The sequence below is a fragment of the Pristis pectinata genome, chromosome 23 (genome assembly GCF_009764475.1).
Source record: "Pristis pectinata isolate sPriPec2 chromosome 23, sPriPec2.1.pri, whole genome shotgun sequence".
Taxonomy (NCBI): Eukaryota; Metazoa; Chordata; class Chondrichthyes; order Rhinopristiformes; family Pristidae; genus Pristis; species Pristis pectinata.
In genome coordinates this window covers 16,013,441-16,026,698 of record NC_067427.1, presented here as the reverse complement: position 1 = coordinate 16,026,698, position 13,258 = coordinate 16,013,441, and the positions used below count along the sequence as shown (strand labels likewise).

Here is a 13,258-nt window from a genome sequence, read left to right as displayed (position 1 = left end):
ATCTCAGGTTCTTGCAGATTTCGGATGTGGAGAGCAAATCTCACTGACTTGGACTCCAGCACCATGGCCTGGACAATGCCAGAGCTCCTGGTGAATTTTTTAAAAAATATCTTAAATGTTTTAACAAGTAAAGATAACCGAAAACATTAAAGTGAGATAATTAAATGAAATTAATTTTCTCTCCAAATTCCCATGTGTACAATTTCCATTGAAATTAATAGGATCTTAGATCCTAGCAATTCTTCAACATAAAGGGAATTAAAGATTGTAAATTTCTGCAGAGACTGTAACTGCACAACAAAATAGTAACATTTAAAAGGCTTTTGGATAAGGACATGCGTAGGACAGTTTTAGAGGGCTACAGGCCAAACGTGGGCATATGGCACTAGTTTAGGTGGGTACTTTGGTCGGCATGGACAAGTTGGGCCAAAGGGCCTGCTTCCTTGCTGTATTACTCTGTGACACGGCTCCAGCACTGGATTTCATGTGGTGTAGCAAAGTGATGGATTATGTGCTCTAAATCTGTGAGCATGATTTTGGTACTTCTAAGACTTCTGTGCTTGACAGCACATGCACAGAAATCCTGTTCTTAATATATGTATAAATGGATGAATGCCAGTGCTTTTGAATAGCAACACCAGGCTAATACTGTATAATACTTATTGTTTTGTTTAACCTTTTATCAGAATTAATTCATATCGTCCTTGTAGAAACATCTAAAATAAAGCTATATTTTAGAATAAAAACTATTAATTCTTCTGCACCCCTTCTTGTAAGAAGTATGCAAAGTATCTCACTGTGTTACAAATGAGCAACACAGTTGAGGAGCTTGGCTGCTGTCTTAGTTACCTGAACTCTAAATGTATGCTCAAGCCCATGTAACACACACAAAACCAGCTGTTCTTTTAAACATCAGTCTTCTACTCTGTCACTGAGGGATTATTTTTTTTTCCAGTATCACTGCCAAGTTTTGCTGCTCAGGTTTGAATTTCCTGCAGCTGCTGCTACTGTGACCCAAGAACTCTAAGAGGGTTGACATCGTACAAAAGGACACAGAACATGATTATTTTGCATTGTACATTACCAGAATATAGGAACACAGACTGCACTTGCCCATTCATCTAATTCATTTTCCAGCATCCTATTAGTTGCAGGATACAATCATTTGTTGACTAATCACAGCAATTAATCTCTATGTGTTCACTTATGGCTGAATCAGAAATCAAAAACCCATGTAATGAATTGATCTGTATGAACAGTATGCAAGACAGGCTTTTCACTGCACCTTGGTACATGTGACAATAATAAACCAATACCAAAAACCTCTGTGCTGGATATAAATTGCAAACTATTGGACAATAGTCACCTATTTACGCCAAGCTTGCTAAATTTAATCTCATGCCTGAAATTGCTCACATTTTGTAGCCCAAGACATTACTGTCTGAAAGGTATCTGTCTAATTTGTATTTGAATGAATCAATACTAAGTACATATATCATATGCCATTGTTACACAGCACAGAAAAAGGCCCTTTGGTGTAACATGTTCTGTCGGTTGAAAGGGAAGTCCCGAACTAATGGATCAGAACTTGCTGATAGAGGCAAGCCACGAATGTTCACTTATCATTCTGAGTCTGCAAAACTTTCATGAATTTGTTCCCAGAGGCCATCCATAGACTCTATGGGGAGGATCTGTGTGATGGCATGATGAAAGCTGACAAATGGGATTGAGCTATAGGGTTTGGAGGGTGCGATGGGGAGAGGGAAGATGGGAGTAGGCATGAGAAGAGGGAATTGGGAGAGGTGAAGAAAGGGGAAAGACAAAATCTGAGGGGGTAATTTGAGGAACAGGGAAGTGGGTGCTAAGGTGGACAGGAAGGAAGAAGTAGAGGAAGGGGGAAAAAGGAAGGGGAAAGGAGGAAGGGGAGAGGAAGAAGGGGAGGAAGGACATTTCCCATCCACTAAACAAAAATTTTTATCAGTAGGCTGAGCTAGAACATCCTTCAAACTCTCAAAAACTTTAAATGATCTGATCTTGACAACTAAATTTTCTTGCTTGTTCCCCATAACTCTGGACACGAATATAGACTAAATTTTCATGTCAGGACCTTCTCGCTAAGGGGTGATTTTGTGTTTGGCAAAATCAGCAATTTTTATTAAAAGATAGGATCCAATGTCAATAAATTTCAGTCTCAATAAACATAACTAAATTGAGATAATAACATGCACATTCAGGATGTTTGTAGCTTGATTGCCATTTAGCTCAGGCCTTTCTTCAACTGATTGTTACTCACCATGCTTGCAATGTGTGTTGCAAATCATTTACACAAACCTCTGACAAATACATGTTGTAAAGTGGCAGACTTCTCCCTCCTAAGTGCTGGAGGAAATCTATTTCCAGGTTTTTCAGAACGCTTAATCACCTGCCTCCTCTGATCCCCTCTGACATTCAATCTCCATTTTCTCTAATCACATTCCCATTAGTTCTCCTTGCAAAGCCTCAAGCCCTCATTCACTTCTGTTCACTCATTGCCTCATCCTGGGCCCTCCCTTTTTTCTTTCCCTCTCTGACCCTCCCACATATCTTCTCACCTTACCAATGACCCTGCCATCCCTTTCTCTGTTGTCTCTCACTGTCCCACTGCTCTCTGTTTGTTCTCTCCCAGGGAGAAGCCTCTCTAGTATCATCCCCTCCTCTTCAGCCTTCACACATGATGACCAACCTTTCCACAAACTCCTGTCCCAGCATGTGCACTGATGCTACAGCACAAGTTGCCATAATGGGATTTAGTGGAAACTAACAATGACACTACTTGTTGGTTGCTTATTTTGTTAAGAGATTGTGTTATGCTGCTGATAGACGTCAATAGAGTGCTCTTGAACAGTTGTATAGTTGGACAGAAACACACAAGACAACCTACAATAAAACTCTGATAATCCACTATCTGATTGTTCAGAAATCCTGATAGTTCAGCATCTGGCTCACCAGGAGCTGATTCCCATGCTCCCTTCTCCTCACCAGGGCCATGTTTCCTATGCTCCCTTGAAACTCACTCAGGCCCCATTTCCTGCGCTCTTTTCATTCACCGGGGCCATTTCCCCATACACCCTTTGACAAACTGGGGCCCCATTTCATCTGTTCCCTTTAAAATCACCAGGGCCCCATTGTTTGCACTTTCTTTAAACCCACTTTCATGCTCCCTTTTTAAACTGCATAATGTCTAAAAAATGCAAATTATGTGTGTGTTGGGCATTATTAGGAATAACAGCCAACAGGCCAGGAAATCTGCTGGTCCAGCATCCTAAGTGTACCAGACTATCAGAGTTATGTTGTTTTCAGTTTCAATAGACTCAAGCTGGAAAAATATTTAAATTAACTAATCCCAGGACACATGTGGGTAATTGTGAGGAATACATGACCAATGGAAATTGAAATTAAGACTCCTTCCTTAAAATGTGAGGAACTGTGGCTTATTTTCATGGGCTGCTGACATGAGTCCTATTCATTGCAAACTTGCTCAAGGCCAAGACAAATTGTTTGTTAAATTTCCTACACAAGCTTTGTGTTCACACACCTAGTTTTCCTAAATATGTTGAAGGTAGGTACTTTTAACCACTCTAGGAATAAAATATGTTTTTCCTCTATTATTTAATACATTATGGCCTAGAAATTATTGTTCATTATATTAGGTAACAGACAATAAACATGACATTCCTCTGCAATTTTATTGGAACTATTCATCATTGAAGTTAAACAGATTAATCCCTTCTCTAAAGCAGTGTAATGAATCTCTGGAATACTTTACCTTGGAGGTTTTGCTGGCTAGATTATTGGAGGTACTTAAAGAGGATTTACTTACATTTTTGAAGGATAGGGGAGTTGAGTGCTCTGGGAAATAGCACAGAAGAGGTAAGGCATGGGATAGATCAGTCCAATCTTCTTGAATGGTGGGGCAGGCCTGAGGGGCCAGGTGGTCTACTCCTCCTCCCATTTTCTTGTATCCTTGTGTGTGTGAACTGGGATTGCGAATGTTATGTGAACAGGTTAAGTATGCATGTGCTAAATCCTATGAATTCAAAGCTAAAAAGTTCAGCAAAAGCCATTTTCATTTTATTACTTTAAGGAACACAACAAGACCAAAATAATTTTAAAATAGTAGGGTCATGCAATTTTCTGCAAGATCCTACATATTAAATTTTTCAGATCAAATTCACTGGGCGAAGACAAACATTGATTTTTTTTTGTTTAAACAGAATTTCTACACTAAATCCTTAATATATAACTCGCAAGAAATCTGTTGAAAACTTGACTATTTCATGTTTTCTCTTTATTAATGGTCATTATGTATTTGATGTGCCAAAAGGGTTAAAGTGCATCAACATTCAGGCTTTACTGTACATGCAGCTTACCCATTGTGGCCCACAAATGATATGTTTGAAATGTTTACACTTTTCTCAATTACAAGAGAACAGATAATATAAAGTTCACTAACTTCATTTTTCAGAACCACTCATCATGAAAGGTGAATATTGAATTAAAAGTCCAATTACAATGACCTATTATGTACATTTCTCTTTCCAATCCTAAAATAAATCATTTGCTCTCATTAAGTAAATTTCAAATGTTTGATTCTCAGCGAAACTTAGCAGTTTAAAAAATTTCTATTCTTCAAGCTAATATCAAAACCATACTGTGAATTCCATGAACACAGTCAAGTAAATAATGAAGTTATATGAGCACTATTTAGACAGAATGACCCCATGTGGACATAAATCAAAAAGAGGATTCTTGCTGATTTCCACATAAAATATACACTGCAATTATTATTTTCATCAATTATATTCTGTTTTTGAAAATTCTACTTTACTTTTTAAACTAAAACACACTTTATCAAATAATACCAAAGACCTATGGGCCCCAATTTCTGGTATAATTATCATGATAATACTCCCCACTGTTGCCATGCTAACCATGAAGAGTTAATTTGAGGGATCCTCACTTGAATCATTTCTCCATTATCTACTGCCTACTGTAGTCTTTAGGTTTGTGAGAAGATTCCATGAGCCCTACTGAGGCCTGAAGCTTTGTGTCCAAGTCAAAATGTTTCTGTAATCTCTCCTTGTAATTTAACCCTTGGTTTCCAGATTTCTTCCCAGTAAATGAAAATCAAAACTGCTGATGCCAAAAATCTGAAATAAAAACAGAGAATACTGCAAACACTTAGCTCAGGCAGCCTCTGTGGAAAAAGAAATAATGTTAACATTTAAGACCCTTTTTCACAACTAAGAAAAAGAAAGAACAAGTTAGCCTTAAGCAGTGGCGATTAAGGGGGGGGGATTGGATAGGTCAAAGGGAATGTCGCTGATAGGACGAGGTCAGTTTTGCTGTGAAGTGGGAGAGAGAGAGAGAGAAAGAGAGAGAGAGAGAGAGAGAGAGAGAGGGAGAGAGAGAGAGAGAGAGAGAGAGAAAGAAAGAAAGAAACGGGAACAAAGGAACATATAAAAGCTGTGAAAAAAATAAATACGCACCATCTGAAACTCGCATGAACTGCTTCACGTATTGTAGATAGATGGCATCACCCTTATCCCTTCTGTACTGAATTCCCCCTAACCAAATTCTCAAACTTACATTACAAATCAATCCACTTAAGATCTCTCTATGTGGGCACTCTCTTGACCAGCACTCTGCTGGGTTCCAGGATGCACATGTTTTACAACAGCTCAGTCTTTTCTTCATCTTCATTTCCTCTGCACTCCCTGAACTGTTCCAGATATCAGACTACTCAAGTTCTACTTGAACTTATCCTCCACGTAAGTTTTGAGACCTTTTATTTAACATAGTATATCTTGCCTACCTACTAGATTTCACCAAAGTTAAACATAGGATTTACAAAACGTAGGAAGGCTATAAGAAGATATGCAGCAGAGAAAAAAATGCATGAAAAAGATCAGTCGCAAAAAAGAGAGAAAAACAGAATTGTACATAGATATGAATTCTGAAAAATGTGAAAAGGGTAAGTAGAGGTAGAGAAAGAAGGAAAAAAAGGAAGATCTTGAATCTGTGAGATGCTACTGCAGACACTGATCAAAATATCAAATGTTAACAATTACAAATTATTAAATACACATACAAGAGGAAATAGCATTTGGATGGAACAACGCAAACCTAACTCTAATGGCTAATGCATTCTAGCATCATTTCATCCTTTTAATGATCTCCAGTGGTTCAACCCACAGCCTTCTTTCCTAAAGGGAAAAGTGGTATTGTGTGCTTCTACCTTATTGATATATGTATCTCTACGTCCCCAATATCACCATCTGACATAATTCTAGAGAAGCTCCCATCAGAAATGAAGTCATAAGAAAAATATCTTTCTAACCCACATAGTGATTGGATTGGAAATTTCAGTGTAATTGGTTTCTTTGGTCATGTCATTCCCATGATTTTTTAATTTACTTTTCATTGTGAAACATGTTGTGAATTAAATTTACCATATGGAACTCACAGATAGTTTTGTTTATCACTATGTGATGTGACATTAGACTAGTACCAGTAAAAAACAGTGAAACCTACTCACCAGAACCAACATCATTCTTCAGCAGATCAGGTCCAACTATATTACCACTCCTTCAAATATTTAAATAGAAAACTCTCAATGGTCAGATTTTGATTTTGAGAAATTTTGTGTACATTTTTGGTCAAGGCACTGAGATTTATGGAGAACAGCATTTACTTGCCAAAGGCTAGACCTGCAATACCACAGTCCTTATGACTGTTGAAAGCTTAGAAAAATGCATAAAGGAAGAACATTTTTCCAGGAGAGCTTGATCAAATAGCTATATACTATCACTGAACTGAGGAGAGATAGAGTCATTTGAAGAATGGGCCACCAAACTACCCACAATTTCCTGAGGGAATTAAACAAGAGGTATGGTGGCAGTGGTCAACCATTGGCCAAGGCTAAGAATCCACAGACCCCTGTTCAAATCCCAGCACTGCACCTGTGGGACTTAAAGCTGGTTAATAGCCTGATGACCACAAAAACCACTGAACTGTTGTAAATTCATAAATGCCGTTCAGGGTAGGAAATCTGCCAATTTTACCTGGTCTGGTATATGTGTAACTCCAGAGCCACCAATGGAATTGACTGTTAAATGCCACTCCGAGCTTTCTTAACGAGCCATTCAGTTGTTCCACATCACTATAATGAAACTAATAAAGGATAAAATGGGATGGACCAACACTTCCAGCCCATTCAACCTTGCAAAGTTTTCCTCACAAACATCTGGGTACTGGTGTTTAAACTGGGAGAGACGGCTCATAAATTAGTCAAGGAATAGCCTTACAAAATCATATCTTACAGACTCCCCTGTTACAATCACTATTCCACCAACAGGGCTGACCCAGCATAATGACACAGTTGTATACTGGCAGGAGGGGGTAGTCCTTTGACATCAGACCCTGTGAAATCTCAGGGAAGCAAGTCAAACATGAGCAAGGGAACATCCACCTGATTACCACCTATTGCTGTCCTTCAGATGGTGAATCTGTGCTCCTCCATGTTGAACAACATGAAGAGAAAGCACTGAAGGTAGCAAGGAAACAGAATGTACTGTAGCTGGTGAACTTCAATGTTCATCACCAAGAGTGCCTTGATAGCACCACAGAGGGATTCATCCTGCCAGAGTGGGTCTGCCACAGGTAGTGAATGAACAAATATGAGGAATAAACTGACTTGACCTTGCAATCAGCAGTTAACTTGCAGCAGATGAATGTGTCCATGACAGCTCTGTTGGAAATGACCACTGCAAAGCCCTTATGCGGACAAAGTCTTCAGACAGAGGAAACACTCCATCATGTTGAGTGGCATTACAATCATGCTAAATGGGATGAACTCAGAATAGATTTGGCAGTTCAATGCTGCACACCCATAGACCATTAGAACCAGCAAAAATGTACATTGCCACAATCTGTAACCTTATGGCCTGGCATACCCCTCACTCTGCCATTAATATTAAGATAAGGGATTAATGCTAGTTTACAGCAGCACTGGGCATATCTAAAAATGAAATATAAGATGACAACCTGATGAAACTGCAATACAAGAGACAGAAAAAAACAGCATGCAACATAGAGCTAAGAGATCTCAAGACCAATGGATTAGTCAAAGCTCTTCAGATTTGTCACATTTAGTACCGCTTGGTGGACAACTAAACAACTAACAGGAGGAAGCAGCTCTGGTAAAAGTCCATCCACAACAATGGCAGGGCACAACAGGTGAAAGCTAAAGACGGTGGCTGGAGTGCATTCTATCAACAAAATGAATGGTGTTAGTCACCTTAGCTACTCTGAAAGCACCTCCCAAGCCTGCATACACATTATCAAAAAGAACAAGGGCTTCAAGCACGTAGGAACACCATCACCTGCATGCTCCCCACCAAGGTACACAACACCTTGACTTTGAAATACATTGGTATTTCTTCATTGTTACTGAGTCTAAATTCCGAAGAGCATTGTGGGAGTACCTTCACTAGAAGGGTTGCAACAGTTCAAGAAGTTGGCTCAACACCACTTTCTCAAGAACACTAACGAATAGATAATAAATGTTGATCTTGCCAGCAACACCCACTTTCCCAAAAATGAACAATAAAAAAAAATCCACTATGGCTAAAGTTCAATGCACAAAGCTGTAACAATGGCTTGTTAGATATTAGACCAGGCTGACTGAAAAGGCAATGTCATACAAGTATTTTTACATCAGAATTGTTAAGGAATCTGCTTTCTAGCATCATTGCTTATGATAATTATATGCTAAAGTTTCAACATTCAGAATGCTAACATTTTGTTTTATCTATAGATAAAACCACTTTACAAACTTAATTCATAAAGTAACTGCATGTGTACCAATTGCTGATTACAATCAAGAATATAAACTATTACCCAAAAACCGTGTGAATAGAATTCCTAACGTGAAAGTAAATCAAAAGAGAAAACACTAATAGTATGATATCACCATTATCATTTTTAATGAATAGAATTCGAATGCTTAGATGTGGCTGATGGCAAACAAGCTGGACATTGTATACACTGGACAACTTTTTAATTGCCAAAAAACGACCCAGGAAACTTTATTCATTAGGATGGAACTGTTGAAATAATGTATCAGATTGACCTATGATGTCTGCACTGGTGTTTTTCTCCACATACCACCTTGTACTTTCTTGCTCAGAGTTATACTCTGATATTTCAATGGCATTAACGACACTATATTCTTAAGATGCAGCAATTTTTAAATACTTTATAAGAAGAAAGAACGGCAGCAGGTTAACACATATATTTTGTGTGAATTATATGAGCCTGAAAAGCCCTGGATCAGCTACACTGGCACAAGTGCAACATAACATTTGCTGCTGACAACTACCTATGAACCAATTGCACATTCACGCACCCAGCTGGGGGTTATTTGCTTCTTGTATCCCTGGTGAGTGCACATTTACTACAGATATAGCTGGACTTATCTCTATGTAATTTAGGGCCACCTTTCTTTATTAATGCCGTTAGTTTTGACAGATACAGTAAGAACACAGAAGTTCCTCACAATGTGAACTTCAAATAGACAGATATTAGCAGTATGACATTCTAGCTCAATAGCATTCTTAAATGTCAATTTTAATCCCTAGTGTATGAAAATAGTGAGAAACAATTTGCTTACCTAGAAAGATACTGTGTAACATTATTCTTTCTCACTGATTTGGTATAATAACAAAACTACATTTTTCCTTTCATTGTTATCATCAACACTGCACAATATGTTAATAATTCACTTTCTGTGACTGAAATGCTCTCCACAATAAAATTATTTATTTCATTTATATTTGCTTGCTTACCCTGCGGCCCTTCATTCCTCTCATCCCTGGGGATCCTTGAACGCCTTTGGCACCCTGTGATAGATAAATAAGCAACAGGTTATAATTACCTAGATGTTAGCAACTCAACAACATAACGTCACTATTTTAATATGAAGTTTTATTGTCTACCATTGTAATGCCAGTGGCATCTTACAAAATGTTACGTTATTAGCATACAGCATAATCTTCATACTCTTATAAAAATTTTAATACCTTCACATCCATTTAGAGCTATACCTTTTGCAACAATCAGCAGTTAACTGGTCAGCAGCTTCACTTACTAAAAACATATTTGAATGACAATTTCTTCTGGTTTTTTAAAATTATGTTCATCAGTTAACACTATTCCAGATTGTTCTTTATGCTCTTCTAAATTAATTCAATACTGTGAGTACATTTTATATTCACAATGTATTCTAAACCTACAATGTTAGTAGTCCTCTAATCTTCTAGCACCACTTCTGTAGCCAGATGCAATTTTTTTCCTTGCTTCTTTAATAGCATTGGATATCACTAAAAAGAAATCACTTTATTTTGCTATTTATGGAAATATGCTGTATATAAATCTATTGTGTATCACCTATAAACAACAGTAGAGCACTTGGAAAAGGCCCAATGATATGAAAGGTATATTAGTGCATATTTGGTCACTCTTACCCAAATAGCTGCTAAGATTCTCTAAGTTCTTGCATGATTTTTCTCCAATCTTGACAAGCATGTTGTTGCAGCAGAAGCTGGCAGCAGTAAGTTAGGCAAAAGAAAAGGATATAAAAGATGAAGTTAGAAAAGCAAAGATAAACAGCAGCAGGAAGATAAAAATGAAAAAAAAATCACTAACAGAAACAGAATGAGAAAAAAAGTGGGAAAAAAAAGAGAAAATAGAAAGAAAATTAGCAAGAGTCAGGACAAAGAAGGAACTGTAAAAACGTAGGCTAAAAAGCAAAGCACTGAGAAGGAGATATTCATTTTCAATTTTAAAAAAATCACTTTTGTATCCATTTGGTGTAGAGGAAAGTTAGAGAAAATGGGAAAAATCACATGAGAAAAGCCAAAAAATTTTACTGGAGCACACAATACAACATTGTTAAGTACACTATAATGTTAGCTACATTTAGGAAACTGATCAGCAAGCACCATTATTGTTGTACATGGAAAAGTACACCTTTTCACTGTCACTTATATACCCCAAGAAAACACGGTATGTTACTAATGAAGGCTGTTAGAATTCTGCAGTACCGCTACACTGATGAAAACTGAAACATTTGTGAGCTAAAAGTCACTTTTGAATAAGTTAAAATAATTTGTCATTATTAACTACGTTATACATAAAGTGCACCACTAAAGTTAAGTATATGAATAGGAAGGGAATAGGAAATCCATTTTAGCCAATGATTATTTATTCTGTCATGGAGAACTGCTCCAACTCATTAAAGTTCAAAGATAAATAATGGTTTGGTTACTGGGGAAGTGCTATCCTGTAATATTTCACATTCCTTCACTCCAATATGAAGAGGAAATATTGCCTTTAACAGTAGGCTCATTACATAAAAAAATCCCCTTCGAGCAACTGAAGGTGTGGGTTCAAACAAAAATAAACATCCTGGGACACTGGCACTGTGATGTAATCGCTTGGGTAAACTTGTAACTCTAACATCCATAGATATAGCAGATTTTATATCCAAAGGAACAGTGTAAAGGGTCTTCAGATGCATTTGTAGTCTGTGATCCTTTGGTGGAATAAACCTTTGTAAGTCAGCTGGAGGTGCTAACTTTCTGCTCGAAGGATAAGCATTTTGTCACCTCACACACACACACACTCAAAAGTTCCTCACTAACATTGAGATATATTTAAAAAATGCTTATATAATTGGAGAATTCTTTCAGCTTTTACAGGCAATCTTTAATATCATTGTAAAATAGAAGTATTGAAAGGCACAATAATAATCAGCATTGTATATAAGTAAGAAAATAAAATGCAGTCATTTAGCACCCTGAGGTAGAAATTCAAATGCCCATGATAACATCGGCTAAAACATGCACAGGGGGACCTGTTCCAGTTTAGCCCAGTGCAATGCTTTTTCTTGAGTGTTCCTTGTGCAAGGATGCATGAGCTTATGTGGCACCAAATGCAATTTTTCTTTGTTTTAGCACATAATAACAGTGATATGCCCAGGACATTGCCCATCAAGCCACAGAGCTTGTATGAGACGCCTAGGAACATGGGGAACTCCAGCTTCAACCTTACTACTACACCAACTGTCATCACAGTTTCCAGATAGCCATGTAAGCCAGACTGCTGCCATTCATTACAAGATGATACAAAGCTGGGCTACCTAGGTCCGCAGGTACTCACAGTTGCCCTCCAGAGCCATCTGTTACCTCTTTTACAGCAAGTAAGCAATTAATCATACATCAGCTTGGCTGCAGCACTGGGGAACCTCTGTACCGAAGTAGACAGATAGGCAAAAACACATAGGAGACTGGCAGTAAAAGGAACACAAAAGGCTAATTAATTAGTAATCATATGGTTTTGGGATTGGATGTAAAATAAATATTTGGCATGCTGATTTAGTTAGTTCTTGTATCTTTCTTGACCCACTGTGGTGTTTATGGTGAAACTAATATGTGGGCAGCTCCACTGTTGAGATTGAGGAAACATGTCATGTGTTAGAAGTATTTGAATGAACAAGTGAAGAGCCACAACCTTCAAGGTCATAGATTGAGATTTGGAAAATGAAATAACCTACATAGCTCTTCTTATGGCGAGCATGAGAATGATGGGCTGAATTACCTGCTTTCTTGCCATAAATATCTAAGATACAATAATTATAAAATCAGCATTGTGTATGCTGTGTTACAATATCCAAGTAATTGCTGTACTTGGCCTTTCAGGTGGTGCAGGTTGAGGCTTTTCCATTTGTTCCCCTTGAAGTCTTGTATGTGGGTTGGCATTCAAGGATGCTGCTTAGTCCTGAATGAATGCAAGTTCCTTCAGTTTTGTGCACAAATGGGGGTACGTTGTGCTTACAAACACATATTACACAACTTGCTTTCTGAACTTTCGACTTCAAAATTATTCTGTGCTTATTCCATGGATTGAAATCTTTTTTTTAACCAAAGAAAGTCGTGAATGAGCTGCTTTGAGTTGTTGGCAAAATTGAATTATTTATCTAGTTATTATGCAATGTGGAAATAAGGTACAGGCATCTCATTCATTCTTAACCTGATCCATGATTAATAAGTGGGTTAAATAAACTTTCATCAGTCTTGCACTTCATGTACTCAAATTTGTTTTCAAAAAATATTTTATATTTCATAAATGTAAAGTTCATTGACTTTTGTTGATTAAA

At 37.6% G+C, this 13,258-nt stretch overlaps 1 protein-coding gene across 1 annotated transcript in view; it reads right to left on the bottom strand.

Annotated features, from left to right (window-relative positions):
- The window catches only part of col27a1b (collagen, type XXVII, alpha 1b), a 425,030-nt gene that overhangs the window by 140,290 nt on the left and 271,482 nt on the right, over positions 1-13,258 (bottom strand). Inside the window, exon 28 of the mRNA XM_052036787.1 lies at positions 9,888-9,941. Within this exon, the coding sequence (XP_051892747.1) occupies positions 9,888-9,941 (54 nt within the window). The remainder of the gene's footprint in view (positions 1-9,887; positions 9,942-13,258) is intronic.